A 16,028-nucleotide genomic window follows, 5' to 3' on the forward strand; every position below is an offset into this window, starting at 1 on the left:
CTGCGCTGAACACGCAAGGACGGGGCTCATGTGTGGTGGGAGCTCTCGGGATACCCGTCCCTACGGAAAACCTCCCTCCTTACATCCCCCAGGCAGCGTTTTCCGTGCCGGATTCCAAGTGTTGATGGGAAGAACGGGAAATACATCGGATGAGAGGGACTGGGAGCAGTTCTGCAAAGGGAACGGCTCCCAGCTGCTCTGCACATTCCCCCGTCTCATTAACATAAATTTACAAGTTCTCCTAGTGCTTTTCAGCCAAATCCTCCTTTTCCAGCTACGTGGCCGTCCGCGTAACGCGAGCGGCCTCCGATCCATCCTGCTGCTGCGGGCGAGTGCCCCGGAGGAGGATCCATCCGATGCTTCCGCACCCAGGACCTCGTGCCCGGCTTGGGGAACCCAAACACCATCCATTGCATTTACCTTGCAGTGTAGTGTGGACAGGCCCAACAGTCTGAAGGAAGTGATGGACCAGAGAGCTCGGAGGGTTTGTTTTTCCCCTCTTTTTTTTACTATGTTTTTTTGGTTAACTCTGAAAGGACCCTGGCTCCTCTCTGAACTGGACCTCCAGATGTCTTACCACCAAGAAGAAACACAATCGTGTGGGTGGAAATATGACAAAAATCAGTCTTCCTATAAGACCATCTCCTAAGACCTCACAGTCCCCTAGGAAGGCCCCGGCGTCCCGCGGTGCTACTTGGCCCCCAAGGTGCTCTTGGAGCGCAGCGGGTACCGCTCGGCGCGGCCCTTCCGCCTCTCCACGGTCCTGTTCTCGCTGTCGAACACCCGCTGCAGCTGCAGGGCCAGCCTGCGATCGCGCTCCTCCTGCAGCCGCCTCCGCTCCGCGGCCCGCGCGGGGGGCCCGGCCGCGTCGCCCGCCGGCCGCAGCCTCTTGCCGCAGCCGCGGTGCTCCAGGTGCTTCGTTTTGCAGCGCCGCTTGCGGCCCCGGCGCAGCGCGGGCGGCTGCTCCGCGGGGTTGCGGGAATTGCAGGAGCTGTTCTGCACGCGGAGCCGCTCGCCGCGGGGCAGCTGCTTGAGCTGCTGCTTCGCCGGGGCTTCGGGGGGCTCCGCGCCGACCCCCAGCACCCTCCTGCTCAGCATTTTGGGGCCGATGCCGAGGCAGGATTTGTCCGTGTGGGCGCTCGCGGTTCTGTCCGGACCTTCCGACACGCGTGCGTTTAGGGAGGCCCCCTTGGCTCTCGCGGCTGCTCCTGCGGAGCCGTCATCTACTGTTAAGGCCTCCAACACTCTGCTCTTCTCTCCCCTCCCTGGCTTCGTTTCGCTGATGGAAGGAAAGAAATCCGCTTCTGGATGTCTCCCGTCTCCCGCTGTGTCCGGTGGGACGTGCTCATCCCGTGCCAGTGGTTGCTCTTTAATGCAGCTGCTGCAGTTGGTGGCGTCAGGAGCCGGAACCTCGTCCCCAGGCTCCGAAGCCGACGACGTGAGAGTTGCCTTCGAGAGAGTCCTTTTGATCTGCCGCTCCTGGAATATTTGCTCCCATTTTTTCAAGATCCTGGGACTGGCTTCGTAGGTGGTCGGTTTCTGCAGGCTCCGGCTGAGGTTCCTCGGCGTGGACTTGATGATGAGCGGGCTGAGGACCCTGCCGTCGGGGAGCCGCTTGGGCGGCGTGCACGGCGAGCACACGATGGGCTTGAAGTGGTTGAGCTCCTCGGAGATGCTGTCGTTGCTCTCGGGGCTGATGGAGCGTTCCGGCTTGTGCAGGGCCGGGAAGGAGGCCGCCGCGTTGGGCAGCGGCCGCTTCTCGGCGCTCAGGTCGGGCGCCGAGAGGCAGCGGTTGTTCTGCGTCGACGACAGGACCCCGAGCAGCGGCGTCGAGGCGCTGGGCACGGCAGGAACCTGCAAGACAGGGCACAGCTGCTCAGGAGGGCTCTCCCCGTGGAAAAACACGGACAAGCGACGCAAAAGAACAGGGAATTCAACAGCGCCCAAACGATCCCAGGTGGCTTTGAGCCTTCCGGGCGCCTGGACTTGTTTCTCAGGTTGGAACGTCTGCCCTGCCAGCCCATCACCTTCTTCCTCTTGCACAAGCCACGTTCTCACCCCAAAACTTCAATGCTGACCCCAGAACTTCAGCACAACATCCAGGCTTGGCCATGGGCCCTGTGGGCATCCCTGCCGTCCGCCCGACCGTGTCCTGCATCCCGAGGGGATTTGAGGGCAGGATCCTTCCTCGGGCCTCTGGGACAGGGCCAACCTTGAGAGGACAAAAGGTTGAAGCCATCCAAGAAAACAAGGGGCTGGGCCCCATGGTGCGAGTGCAGCCACCACCGCCAATGTGTCCCCTTCAATGGAAAGGATTCCCAAAGGATTCCCAAAGGATTCCCTGCTACCTACCGGGCCATGGCAGAGAAAGAATTAAGGGCATAGCCCAGGTGTGACATACTCAGGGTAAAATGTCACAGGGAGAGATTTATGTGACTAAGCTGCTCCAAACACTCTTCTAATGATCCATACCCATGACCTCGGAGATATCTAGCTTGGGAATCACTTGGGGTCCAGCTCAGCAGGGATTTTACCATTTTCCAAGCAAAATCTCTGAACCAAATGGGGATTTATGGGATATCCAGAACCGAACCCTTCTGGGGATACTAGAGCCAAAAAGGAGGGGTGGCAGCAGGAGGAGGTGCAGTGTCCTGGCAGGCCACAGAGCTGCCCTGGCCGCGAGAAGGGAAAGCTCCTGGATTTCCTGAGCATCGCAGGTCCTCCAGGAAAACATAATGGAAAATGGAAAGACTTCTTGGAGCCCTTAAGGTAAAGAGGAGGTTTTCCAGGAGGTGCAGAGTGGCCGAAGGGAGCGGGATTCCTGCTACAAGCGGGAAGGCTCCAGGCGGGACAGGAGAAGAATCCGAGAGTGTCCCGGGCAGGCCCTGCCCTTGGAACATGCTGCATCCCCACGTCTCCTACCTGGAGCGGGATGTGGCACCTGGCAGCTGGTGGCCCTGGCCTGAATTCACTGCCTGAATCCGCAGGGACTGCGAGCCGAGCGTGGAGCCACGATCCATGGGCCAGAGAGTTAGAAAGGAGGGAGAAAACGGCCCAGGAGACAGAGGTTAGTGAGAAAGCAAGAGGCGGAGAGCGCACGACGTCCGTTTGTGCTGGTGAGCGCCCCGGTGGTGCAGCCAGATCCCAGAATCCCAGAATGCTGAGGGTGGCAGGGACCTCTCGGGATCCCCCCGTGCAGCCCCTGCTCCAGCAGGGACACCCAGAGCACGGGGCACCCGGGCGCATCCAGGCGGGTTGGAGATCTCCAGAGCAGGAGACTCCACAGCCTCTCTGGGCAGCCTGTGCCAGGGCTCCGGCACCCTCACACCAAGGAAGTTCTTCCTCACATGGACATGGAGCTGCCTGGGCTTCAGCTTGGCCCCGGCACCCCTTGTCCTGGCACCGGCCACCACCCAGGAGAGTTTGGCCCCGTCCTCCCTGCACTCTCCCCTCAGGTCCTTGTCCATGTTGGTCACATCCCTCTCAGGCTGCTCCTCTCCAGGCTGGACAGGCCCCGCTCGCTCAGTCCTTCCTCACACGACGGCTGCTCCGGTCCCTTCCTCATCTTCGTGGCTCTGCCCTGGCCCCTCTCTAGCAGCTCCAGGTCCCTCTTGTCCTGGGGAGCCCAGAACTGTCCCCAGTGCTTCAGGTGAGTGCAAAAAAAGACACTGGCAAAGATCTCTTCCAAATGGGTGCAATGTACCCAGCAATTACTGCCAGGAGGGCTCCCCAGATATTCTGGGTCAGATTTTCAGTGTAAAAATCACCTAATCTCAACTCAATTCAGCCATGTGGCTCCATCAGCTGAATCCTGCTCATTCCTTTGGCCAACTGGATTGGAGGGGGGCAGGTCCAGGCCAGCTCCTCCTGCAGGGGATTGCTCAGTGAAGAGCACTGGGAAGTTCAGCAAGACCAGGGCAAGAATGAGCTTGGCTGTTCAACCAGTTTGGAAAAGAGCAGGGGAGAAATGGGAGAGGTGGAGGATGACGGAACTTCTTAACCCCCCCAAAAATTATTCTTCAATCAATTGAAGTTGGAAAGAAAACGAGTCACAAATGGAAGAACAGAGAGAGCCCTTCCAATTCCCTGTTATCCTGCAGGGCTACCAAGCAACGCTGCAGGTTGCCCACTTTTCTGCTCGGTAATTTCTAACCCAGCGGGTTTCTGTCATGAGCAGCGAGGAAATGACCGTCCCCAGTGCATTAACACAGTGTTCTTCACCCCACAACACTTTGTATTTCCACCTTACTGGCCCTGCATAACCTCAGATAAGGATTTTCCTCCTGGAAACGCCTTCCCTACCACGGTTTTGGATACGGGCAGTACCTTTGCCTTGTTGGCTGGGGCCGATCTCTGCCTGCTCTTCGATCTCTCCTGAACGGTGTCATTGCAGCTCCGGCTCCTCTGCACCTTGGAGGTCAAGGTCCTGAAAAGCAGGTGGGTGACAAGGGTGACAACACGAGCTCACATGTGCATGCGGGAAGAACCCGCTGCAGGAGGAACCACGGAACAGGTCCAAGAATTGTCTTTACATCTGTCCTAAGCCCTGGCCACCATTCAGGGGCTCTGCTCCAAACACCCTGACACCTGCCTATGGCTTACAGCTAATTCAGGTGAGAACAAATGCCAACATTATGGAAATCCCAGTGCTTCTCACGTGCCAGCCTGCTCCCTTACCCGTTTACACTGCATCATGCAACAGCTTGAACTGATGAACTGTTTGGGATGGAGCTACCTCTTAGCAGCCGGGCTGGAAAAGAATCCAGCACTCCAGAGCGCATCACAGGGAATGATGTGCTGGGATGGTTTTGTAATTTAAATAGGCACTCAGTGATTTTTCCACCTTGTGGGATGAACACTGAATTCATCAACATCCAGAATTTTGTAACAGGCAGGAGACAACCAGCTAGATGCCGTGTTCTACGGATTTGTATACACCATAATTCCAGAAGAATTATGGCTTATTTTGGTCCAGAACAATCCCTTTAGTTAAATTTAAAGCATCTCAGAAACGTTTAGAGAAAGAACATCACATTCACATCTAGCAGGGACACTAATAAGCTTCAATTCAGTTTCAGCTTCTTACCCTGAAAGGAAAGCAAAGGAGTAGGCACTGCTCTTGGAAACGAAGGCCGACCGATGCGCTTGTTTGCCCCGGAAAGGTTCTTCGTTCTCCGAATCCGAGAGACGTTCAGGGCGCTGAAGGGAAGCAAGGAAGAGTTAGCTGACACGTGTGACAAAAAGAATCCCTTGGGAAATAAAACTCCTCCTTGCAAAACTAGGCACGGTTCCCAAAGGCCCTGCCGCGGTTACATCTAGAGGAGGTAACGTGAGAATAAGATCTGCCAGCAGGTGAAATGGCCATGAAGTTCTCCTCTGTGGAGCTGTAATAACTCAGAAACTGGCCCAAAATTCATTAATTAAGGAATTTTCCAGGATGGATTGATAGCAGGGACAGTCGGTGTAAGGTGCTTGGTGAGGGTGATGTTCCCAGTTGTTTGCTTATATCCTCCAGGACTCTCTAGAGCCTAAGGAATCCAGCGGCACGGAGGGGAGACCAACCTCCAGAAGAACCTTTGTAGTCACAGCAAACCTCCTTAGGGGATGGTTCTCTTTAGCAGGGACTTTTATATCCCATTAGCTCCTCCAGGAGCTTCTCTGAAGTCAACCACATAATCCTGGAAAGCTCCCTTGGCCAACGGAAGGCGCTCCCAGGTTCCAACAGGCAGAAAAGGGAGATGTTCAGGTAGCCAAGGGCCTAGAGAAGCTACTTCTTATTCCAGGCCTGACCCTTAGCAGAATTTCCCCTGCCCCTCTGTGATGTGGACATGAAAGAGAAACCCAAGCTTACTTACACACTCTTGGTTCACTTTCAGCACTAGCGACTCATCCTTTTTCTGCTGTTCTTCCATTTTCCTTTTGCCCCCTTCCGCGTCATCGAGGAGGAGCTTGTGGATCAGCTCCTCGGAAGTTTTCTCTTCCTGGAGTTTTTCTTCTCTCAGCTGCAAGTGAGGACAAGAGATGGGGGAGTATTTGAAACATGTTACATCCTACATCGGGTTGCTGTCACCTCATTTAATTTTGTGTCCCCGCTTCTCTGCTTGAGAGCAGAGTCTTTGCCTGCTCAGTAGCAAAAAGGGACACAGAAAATAGTTTCTGCCACACTATTTTCTAAAACGCAGAGACAAAAGCTTTTGTCTACTTATAGAAAATTATCCTACCCATGAAAATGTGCAAAAATAGAGTGCATGTACGTAAGAGGTCCAAGCAAGCCAAGACATTTCAGTTTTAGTCTTCAGATGAACTGTAGCTCAGTGCACAAAACATGCTGGACGTGTAGATGGCATCATCTAATTGAAAAAGTTTGAGTGATGCTGTATTAAAACCCAAGCTATGTGAGAGCCTGTTGCTCTCATTAGGGATTTTTTCTTTTATTTCCTCCAATTTTCACATATTGTTAGACTTTTCCACGGTGCTTTTTGCAGCCCTGGCTAGCAGCAATTCAGAAGGGCGAAGCTGCGATGTTGTTTCTCCACACGTGCATTTGACACGCTGCATTTTACAAATCCAAAGGCTGAAGGTGAAATCCCATGCAGAGCATCACCCTGCTGTACATTCCCGGGATAACAGTCCGGTTATCCCGGTTCCCTCCTCACTCCTGACCCAGCTGTTCACCCAGGCCGCGCTCACCTCTTTCTGAACCTCACGCCTCCACGTCAGGCCATGTATAGACACGTATATGTAGGTAAATATACATATATATATATATATATATATATATACATATATATATATACACAGCAGCTCCGCCCTCTTTCTTGTACCCGACTGTAGTGACTAAGTTCCTCTCCCACAGCCCTTGATTGACAACTGCAAGTCTCCGTCACGCTGATTAATCATAGCTGATTAATCAAGCTCTGAGGTTTCAGATGCTTCCTGTTTACTCCTCACGTGGCTCCATCGGCGCGTGGATGGTTGGAACCAACCATGGGATGCTTTGAACCAACCATCGGATGGTTTCAACCAACCATCGGATGGTTTGGGAAGCTGCTCCGCTGTTTTCCCTCCTATTTGCTCCGGGGCTGCGGCGATCGCTCACGTTTCTCCTAGCATTAGCAAATGTCCCCAAGGCCCCTTTTACTCCTAGCCTGGTGGCATTTCAAGATACAGCCTTAAATTCCTCCTCTATTAACAATCTGAAGCAATAAGTACAACGCGCTGACTGACAGACTGTCACCGTGACTCAGTCAGGGTGAAGAATCTGCTACACGTTTGAGAATTAGGAACCTCTAAGAGTCCTTTGCTAAGTAGCTGAAAAACATTTCCCATCAGCTTTTATCCTGGGGATGGTTTTTATTTTTTGTTATCTAAAACCCACCGAGCTCTTTTATCCCTTCCATGTTCCGCGCATGGAGGAGATCCATAGGGAAGTCTTCCCTTTGTGTCTACCTTATAAAAATCTGTCTGCTCAATTGCCAAATGGGAAGTCACAGAACATATGTAACCACATACAGGAGCATTAAACACTATGTAACCACATATAGGAGCATTAAACACTTCACCCAAATTGGTGCAACAGGTAGTTGGAGAGACAAGCACGACCTTGGCTGAAAATCAACACAGAAAACAAGGAGAAAAAAAATATTTAAGGAAAAAGCTCCTCTAATTGAGAAGATTCCTCATTTTTGGAGGCATCCTATATTTACCTTAAGCCAGAGTGTTAATATTGGCATCCAAGACAATCAATAACTCATGGAAAACTGGGAGAAACAAAACCAAACCCCTCAATTACAAACCTTTAACTAACAGGATCCCAATTACTAACCTTTGTTTTAACTAAGAGGATTCTGCCAGGAATTTAAGCCCAAAATTCAGGTTGCAAGTAAAACCAAGCTCTAATAGCAAGATTTGGACTAATTAAAAGAAAAATCTTGTTAAGTAACCTTAATGCAATTATCTCCTACCCGTGTACTTGCAAACAGAGCGGCTCTGTGCTGGGACCGGAGGATTAGAAACTGCAAGGAATCAGCCTGAAACCTCCAACTTGGGAAAAATACCTTATCCTGTCCTAGCAGCACCTGGGAAATACCGGATTGAGGATCACTGGCAGCTCTATTGCCTTGTTTGGGATGTGTTTTTACCTGCCCATAGCCCTTTCAGGTATCCCAGTTTGGACCTTCAGGAAAGACAACGTTCCAGGAGCAACTGCTGCTTTGTTAGGGGGCACTTTCCTTTCGGAAACGGCAAGTTTAGGAGCACTGCTAAGGAAAACCGTTTGGAAAACGCCGGTAAACTCACGTCTGCCATCTGCACGCTGCCCGGCTCCGCTTCCCTTCCCGGCTCCGGGAGCTGCAAGTCAGCACATGCCCCAGGTAGGAGTTTCCCTGCTGATTGCATAAGTTTGCAAGCCCCGGACTGCACGGGATGAAGCTTTGGGCACACACAGACACCAGCTCCTCTTCGGGGAAAATGCAATGGGCACAAAGCCAGCAGGGTAAAAGAAGAGGGAAAAATAAAGGGAATCCTCAATGTAGGGCAAACGGGGAATAATTCGTCTTCTCTCGCGAGCCAGCTCACCCGTGAGGCACAGAATATGACATTAGGAGATTATCCACTTGAAAGAAAAAGGCTTTGGCACGTAATTAAGGTGATGACTTTGTTTTCGGCAGGAAAAGGCTGGGAAGCAGCTCAAAAACTAGAAGTCATGAAGCTGCTCGCATCTGCAGGACGTGAGGAGCCGCTGGAACGCGCCTCTTCCCGCTGGCTTCGCTCCGGAGGGAGGTTATCCCCGCTCCGCAGGCGGGGAAGCTGCGATTAAATCTCTTGCCTGGAGTCACCAAGGGAAGCCCAGGTAGAGACGGGCTCAGCCGCCAAATTCTCCAAGTTCTTGTTTAGGAGACGCTGCCTGGTTCAGCTTTGGGTTTCCCCCATCAGGAGGCAGCAGGAAAATGGGAATGTTGCAAAGCGGGCGGCATTCCGGATCTCGCTCTCTTTGAGGACAAAGCCAGAGTGCATCGTGCTGCTTTCTCAGAGCTCTTTTTGAGCTCTTTTGGGGAAGTTTGCAAACAGCCTGTTTGTGTTAGCAGGGAAAGGAGACAGATCTCCCACGAGTCGCAGAGCGAAGAGGGAAGACACACGGGCCAGCAGGGCAAACGGGACGGGGACAAAAGCAGCCCATTCCCAAGTGACACTGCCAGAATGCCAGAAACACACTAAAATATTTTCCATTTTGCTGGGCTACACGTGGCATCGCAGCATCACAACAGGCTGAGACCTCTCGAGATCGTCTCACCCAACCGCCCTGCTCAAACAGGGTCACCTAGAGGGTGTCACCTGCCTGGGCTTCAGTATGTACCCGTTGCCACTTACCCTATCGCTGGCCATCAGTGTAGGGAATTACACCCTTATACGGATAAAATATCTACAGCTTCATCTTCTATTGCCTGTAGCAACTGTTTTTGAACGTAAAAACACCAGAAGTCCCCACATTTTATACACCCGGGATGCTTGTCTGCTAGGAAAAGGCAGAGAAGAGATGTATGCACTAATTAATGAAAGGCCACGTTTGGCCAAAGCTGCCCTAAAATGTGACATTATGAAGGGTGGTGACAGCGAAGCAGCAAGGTGACGCATCACGCTGCAAAAAACCAGTGCAGAATTAAGCTCACAAACAGAGATGCTCTAACAGAGCCGCTCCGAGTTGCTCGACTTCCACCAAGGTGGGTTTCCCTCTCCTGGAAGCAAATCCCGGCCTCGACCCGCTCGGGAGCTGCCCGAATGGCAGGAAGGGAATAAACACCCTTTGTTCCCAAGCAGGGATAAAAAAGGGATAAAAGCTTCCCAAGCAGGGAGGCTGCAGGATGCCCAAAGCTGCAGCCGCGCGGGGCGCTGACCTTCCTCAGCTGGCTCTCGTACTCCTCCCGCAGCTCCCCAGGTTTGCTCAGCTTGATGGGCGCTCGGAAGATAAAGTCTGCAAAGAGAAGGAGGGAAAGGAGACGCGTTTTAGTGCATGGTCATTTCCCCAGAGCTTCAGCCCTCCCGGGGATGCTCCCGGTTTTTATCTTCCCGCGAGCGCTACCGGAGCTGCCGTTATCAGGCAGGAGCCTCGGGAGCGCCGGGCCAAACAGGGACATTTTGGAGAGCTCCTGGCTTGGAGGAGCACTAGGAGGGTGCAAAGATGGGGAGAAGTGACCGCACGGAACTGGCTGCCGGGGATCCAAACCCGCCCGGCTGCTGCTTTGCTGCTTTTCTGCTGCTTTTGCATCTTTAAAGCTCTTGGACAACCCCCCTGCCCGTAACGTAACTCCCGTTGCGGCGGCCAAGGCCGGCGAGGAGGCCGGAGCTTCCTGTTTCAGGCACCGAGGAGCGGGAGCGCTGCCAACTCCGAGGCTTCCAGAGTGCCGAGATTTTCCCTTCCCATTCGGTTCTTTGAAAGGGGAGGGAAAAAAATAATCCCTTGCAACCAAACTCACCCGTCGGGCTATGGCCCGCAACACTTTTGTGCAAAACGGATATGAGACTGAGGAGCCTTTGGTTTTAAAGGGGAAAAAAAACATGGATGCAAGAGCGAGGATCCTGTGCGTTTTATAGGAAAACATCCCGGATGCCCCAGCACGCGCGGGACGAACGCGGCACCGCGGAGCGAGCCGGGTCGCATTCCTCGCTCTGCCTCCGGCCTGCCAGGACTTCCCCGCACGTTGCCGGGGGTTTTTTTAGTTGTGTCCTGGAGTAGCTCCAGCTCTCGGGGTGTTTTCGGGCTGATTTCCCACTGGGCAGAACCAACTTCAACTATTTCTGCAGGTTTTAAGGCTTCTCTGAGACCTTATCTTCTGGGTGAAAAAGGTGGATTTTTGGGAGTAATAAAAGCCCAGGAGCTGACCTGAAGCAGGGAGTAAACACGAGCCACATCCCAGGGGGGTTGAGGGTGGCAGGGACCTCCAGGGATCCCCCCGTGCAGCCCCTGCTCCAGCAGGGACACCCGGAGCACGGGGCACCCGGGCGCATCCAGGCGGGTTGGAGATCTCCAGAGCAGGAGACTCCACAGCCTCTCTGGGCAGCCTGTGCCAGGGCTCCGGCACCCTCACACCAAGGAAGTTCTTCCTCACATGGACATGGAGCTGCCTGGGCTTCAGCTTGGCCCCGGCACCCCTTGTCCTGGCACCGGCCACCACCCAGGAGAGTTTGGCCCCGTCCTCCCTGCACTCTCCCCTCAGGTCCTTGTCCATGTTGGTCACATCCCTCTCAGGCTGCTCCTCTCCAGGCTGGACAGGCCCCGCTCACTCAGTCCTTCTTCACACGACGGCTGCTCCGGTCCCACGGCCACAGCAGCTTCCAGCTGGTCCCCACGTTGATACTCGGTGTTTTGGGGTCCTCTTGGCCGACGCAGGAGCCACCGCTCTGCACAGGGAAGCGCCTTGGGTCCTCCTCCGGCCTTGCCCTCTGCTCCTTCACCTGCTGCCTGCAGATCCGAGCTGCAAACGCTCGGATCTCACCCCATCACAGGCCCAGGGCACTCTGGAGGCCACCACAGCCAAAGAGGGCAATGGAAACGAGTAAGAAATGGGACATTTCTCAACATTTTCTCATTATTTAACCCTCACCGAGGACGAAGTTGGGTTCAGTTGTGCTCCCAAACAGCTGATTTTGCCTGGGCTGTTTCTGGACCTTTCTCCAGCAACGCAGCGAATCCAACGAGGAGAAATAAGTGAATCCAGGAGAAATAAGTGGAACTAGTCCCCTTTATTCAGCATTTCTCCGCTTCCTGGTCCATCTTGCAGAGGTTTTGCCATCCTACGAATCCCAACCCTACCCTTGGTAGCAGTTAATCCCACTCGTCCAGCACAGCCCTCTTCCACAGATGCTTTTAGCCAACTTTGCAGGTATTTTTCCCTCTTTCTTCCTGGCAGGAATAAGCAAAACCTTGGGGTTTTCCCTGCTTTGCTTTAAACTTGAAGCATTTGGCGTTTCTACTTGCAGATTAAAACGAGATCCGAGCACTTCCAAGCCATTACAAGGAGCTCAGGAGCCGTCCGAGTGGAGCGGCTTGGAAGCAGCTTTCCAACACGAGCAGTTCCGCTCCTTCTTTTAATGGGAGCTTAAGTTAATTAAGGAATTACATGAAGGATAAGGATTATATGGTGGATGCCCGGCACAGTCCCAGGATTACGTGCAAATATTTCAGAGCAAGGAGAACACAGGGAACCCAGTTCAGGCAGGTTTTGCCCTTTTTTCTGTCCCTCTGCCCAAGCAACTCAGAAAATAATATTCTTTGCAGCAATGAAGTGGCAAAAGAAGGAAAAAATAAACATTTGAAACGGAGAGAAATTCTTTCGAATGGCTCAAGAGGATGATTTGGAAAAAAAGGAATTGAAACTGAGGACATTTGGGCTGCAAATTCCTAACTTCTGCACAAGCAAAAGCATCAATGATGACAGAGCTGCCATGGACTTGGGCTGTGTTGGTCCAAGTCCAACAGATACTGGTAGGAAACCCCTGGGAAGCAGCCTGGGATAAAGGAAGATGGGAGAGGCCACCTTGGAACGTGAGAAGATGTGGCCGGTGGAAGCCACCTTGGAGAACGCAGGGAAGTTTTGAGATGTCCGTAATCATCCTCCCAGGCTTCCCAATGGTTCCCTCCAAGGTCACGGAGAAGCACCTGGAGGAAAACTGTGGAAACCGGGAACACGACCTGCCTCCACAACACAGCATTGTGCTTTAGCCGTCCTAAACATGGAAGAAGCTTCCTCTGGAGGGAAATACACACGGAAATAAATCCAGATGGTTCCAGAATCAGCTGTTTTCCAAGAGTAATAAACTGCCATGCCAGGACACTCCTCTCTGGGACCATCTGTGGGTCTGGTGCTTAGTTCTCTCCTCATTAAGAGCTTCAACGATGGAGTAAAAAGAGAGGAGAGAGGAGGAGAGGTCCGAGCGCTCCGGGATTCCTGGACATTAAGGAAACACCAGGCAATGCTCGAGGACTAGATTAGACCAGGCCAGCAGGGAAAGGAGGAAACCACAGACCAGGAGGAGGAAGGACAGGGAAGTCCCGCTAGGAGTGTGACAATATTTAAAAAGCTGCATTTAAAGCTAGGGAGATTTCCATTAAATATTAGGCAAATGATTCCAAGCATCCAAGCCTGAGCCAGTGGTGAAGGGGACTCCACAGTCAGCAGAGGCTGTAGGAAGGGGTGACACAAATGTCCACCAGGAACAATCCTCATCCGTTTGGCCCTTCAGAAGATCCTTTGCTTTCTTTTCCAAGCAGGATTTAGTCCGAGTGCCCCTGGTTTTCCAAGGAATGAGGCCGATGTGCCCGTGCTCGCGTCTTCCCGTATGGAAGCGCAGGCTCCGCGCGGATGCTCTCCCTGCTCCCACCTGCTGCACGCGTTGATCTTCCAAGCCTTTCCCCGCACAACCGTCTTAATCGGGAATCTCCAGGGTGTTTCAGCCAATACTTCAATGCAAAATCTGGTCCTACCAGCTGTCTCGTTCAGACTGCCTAAAAAAGTCCCGTTTTCCTCTCACCCGGCGTTCTTATTCCAGTTGGGCTCTCCAAACACTCACAGAAACCCAGCCGAAGAGCTCTGCCATCTGCAGCGAAAACAACGTGCCAGGATCTCGGAATTGTGGGGTTGGAAGAGACCTCTGGACCGTGAGGTCCTTGCGCGGAGCAGGGGAAGCTGCAGCAGGTTGCCCAGGATCACATCCCGTTGGAATTTGAGCATCTCCGGAGACTCCACAACCTCTCCGGGTAACCCTGGCCACCCCGGGTACTTACACACATCGAAGGTCCCCTTCTCCGTGGCCTTCTCTTCTCCAGCTGGATTTTCCCGGCTCTCCCAGCCTCTCCTCAAAGGAGAGAGGCTCCTTCTTCATCTCCGCTGGACTCGCTCCGGTAGCTCCGTATCTCTCTCATCCCGGGGAGCCCAGCATGGGACACGATGATGTCTCAACGCTGCGTTGATGGAGGAGAATCCAGGTGCCTGCACCATGATCTAGGAGAGCCTTTCCACAAGCTATTCCCATTCCCTGAGGATGGGAAGGGAGCAGATGTCACCACTGTCTTCAAGAGGGTCGAGGAGGAGGATCTGGGGAACTACAGGCTGCTCGGCCTCATCCCAATCCCAACGATGGAACAAGTCCCCCTGGAACAATCCTCCTTGCCTAGGATTTCCCAAGCAAGCAGCTCTCCAGGACAGGAGGGACACGGAGCTACTGGAGAGAATCCTGCAAGGATCAGCCAAGATGATGGAGGGCCTGGAGCAGCTCTGCCGTGAGGAGAGGCTGGGAGAGCTGGGAATGTCCAGCCTGGAGCAGAGGCTCCCTTGGGACCAAACTCGGCGCAGGTCCTGAACGACGGCGAGGGGCTGAGCCCCGGCAAACTCATCGCGGCTCCTGAATGATAACGAGGGGCTGAGCCCTGACAAATTCATCGTGGCTCCTGAATGATAACGAGGGGCTGAGCCCCGACAAACTCGGTACGGCTCCTGAATGATGGCAAGGGGCTGAGCCCCGACAAACTCATCACAGCTCCTGCACAGCAGCTGAGCCCTGACAAATCCAGCACAGGTCCTGAATGACAGTAAAGGGCTGAGCCCCAACAAACTCATCACAGCTCCTGAATGATAACGAGGCACTGAGCCCTGACAAATTCATCACAGCTCCTGAATTACGGCGAGGGGCTGAGCCCCAGCAAACTCAGCGCAGGTCCTGAATGATGGCAAGGGGCTGAGCCCCAGCAAAGTCAGCGCAGGTCCTGAACGACGATGAGGGGTTGAGCACTGATAAACTCATCACGGCTCCTGCACAGCAGCTGAGCCCTGACAAATTCGGCACAGCTCCTGCATGACGGCGAAGGGCTGAGCCCTGACAAACTCACCGCGGCTCCCCCGCAGCAGCTGAGCCCCGGCAAACTCATCGCAACTCCTGAATGATGGCGAAGGGCTGAGTGCCAACAAACTCGGTGCAGCTCCTGAACGGTAACGAGGGGCTGAGCCCCGGCAAACTCAGCGCAGCTCCTGAATGATGGCGAGGGCTGAGCCCTGACAAACTCAGCGCAGCTCCTGAATGATGGCGAGGGCTGAGCCCTGACAAACTCAGCGCAGGTCCTGAATGATGGCGAAGGGCTGAGCCCTGACAAACTCATCACAGCTCCCGCACAGCAGCCGAGCCCTGACAAACTCAGCGCATCTCCCGCTCCGCCCCCCCGACAAGGCCGAACCCCCCTCAGCCCCGCCCCGCCCCCCGCGGGCTGAGCCCCCGCAGACTCAACGCACCCCCCCCGCCCACACAAGCCCCGCCCCTCCGCCCGCAGGCCACGCCCCCTCCCGGGGCAGCGCCCCCGCGCGCCCTCCCCCCCGCCGCCCGTTGCCGCCGGGGGGAGGGGCGGGCGCCGTTGCCGTTGCCGCCGCCGCCGCACCTGGCTCCGGCGGCCGCTGCTCCGCGCCTCCACCGGCGGCGCCGCTGGCGGCGGTGGCGGGCTCGGCGCGGCGCCGCTGGCGGCGGGCGCGGCCAGAGAGGCGGCGGCCGCGGCAGAGCGGGCAGCAGCGGCCCGGGCCCTGCGCGCAGCGCTGCAGGCAGCCGAGGCAGAGCGGGTGGCGGCAGCCCGGGCACTCGGCGGCCGCCGCCGCCGCCTCCTCGTCGGCCGCCGCCGCCCCGGCCCGCCCGCGCCGCCGCCCCCGCCGCGCCGCCGCTGCCGCCGCGGCCCGGCCGCCGGCCCCCGCCGCCGCCATCTTCTCACACTTTGAAGGGACGCGGCGCGCGGCCACGCCCGCCTCATGCATCATTCATGAGGAGGACACGCCCCCACCTCATCCTTTCCTTGCGTTGCATATTCATGAGCCCCCGCCCACTCCGGATTTATGCGCAGGAGAGTCCCGCCCCTTCGTTGAATATTCATGAGTCGCTATATAAATTGGGGGGGGGGGGGGTGCTCCGCCTTGTCCTGTCAAAGGACGCGGCTGCGGGGACCGGGGTGTCCCCACGGCCTCGGCGCTGGCGGCATCGGGGCCTCTCCCGTCTCCCGG

The 16,028-nt window shown here is 55.0% G+C and overlaps 1 protein-coding gene across 2 annotated transcripts; it reads right to left on the minus strand.

The window, feature by feature from the left end:
- Positions 1-690: 690 nt before the first annotated feature.
- On the minus strand, positions 691-15,785 carry RNF169 (ring finger protein 169). Of its 2 annotated transcripts, XM_088535018.1 has the most exons (7): positions 15,422-15,785; positions 9,894-9,970; positions 5,856-6,002; positions 5,087-5,199; positions 4,318-4,426; positions 3,580-3,587; positions 691-1,837 (listed from the first exon to the last, which is right to left on the minus strand). In XM_088535018.1, the coding sequence occupies exons 1-7, from the start codon at positions 15,783-15,785 to the stop codon at positions 691-693; spliced, it is 1,965 nt and encodes a 654-aa protein (XP_088391144.1). The 2 variants fall into 2 exon arrangements, with proteins under 2 accessions (XP_088391144.1, XP_088391145.1); XM_088535019.1 differs by lacking the exon at positions 3,580-3,587 and having other exon boundaries at positions 691-1,854; positions 4,327-4,426; positions 15,422-15,734.
- Positions 15,786-16,028: the final 243 nt, after the last annotated feature.

The sequence above is a fragment of the Tinamus guttatus genome, unplaced genomic scaffold, assembly GCF_059628265.1.
Source record: "Tinamus guttatus ecotype Peru unplaced genomic scaffold, ASM5962826v1 Tinamus_guttatus_pri_ptg000602l, whole genome shotgun sequence".
In the NCBI taxonomy this organism is placed as follows: domain Eukaryota; kingdom Metazoa; phylum Chordata; class Aves; order Tinamiformes; family Tinamidae; genus Tinamus; species Tinamus guttatus.

What these genes read in the sequence shown, in the direction of transcription:
- RNF169 (XM_088535018.1), bottom strand. Translation starts at nt 15,785, where the DNA reads ATGCATGAGGCGGGCGTGGCCGCGCGCCGCGTCCCTTCAAAGTGTGAG. An exon ending in GCAGCGGCCGCCGGAGCCAG is followed by an intron (nt 9,971 to 15,421) that starts GTGCGGCGGCGG and finishes TTCTCTTTGCAG; the next exon opens with ACTTTATCTTCCGAGCGCCC. An exon ending in TCCTTTGCTTTCCTTTCAGG is followed by an intron (nt 4,427 to 5,086) that starts GTAAGAAGCTGA and finishes CCTGCTTTTCAG; the next exon opens with GACCTTGACCTCCAAGGTGC.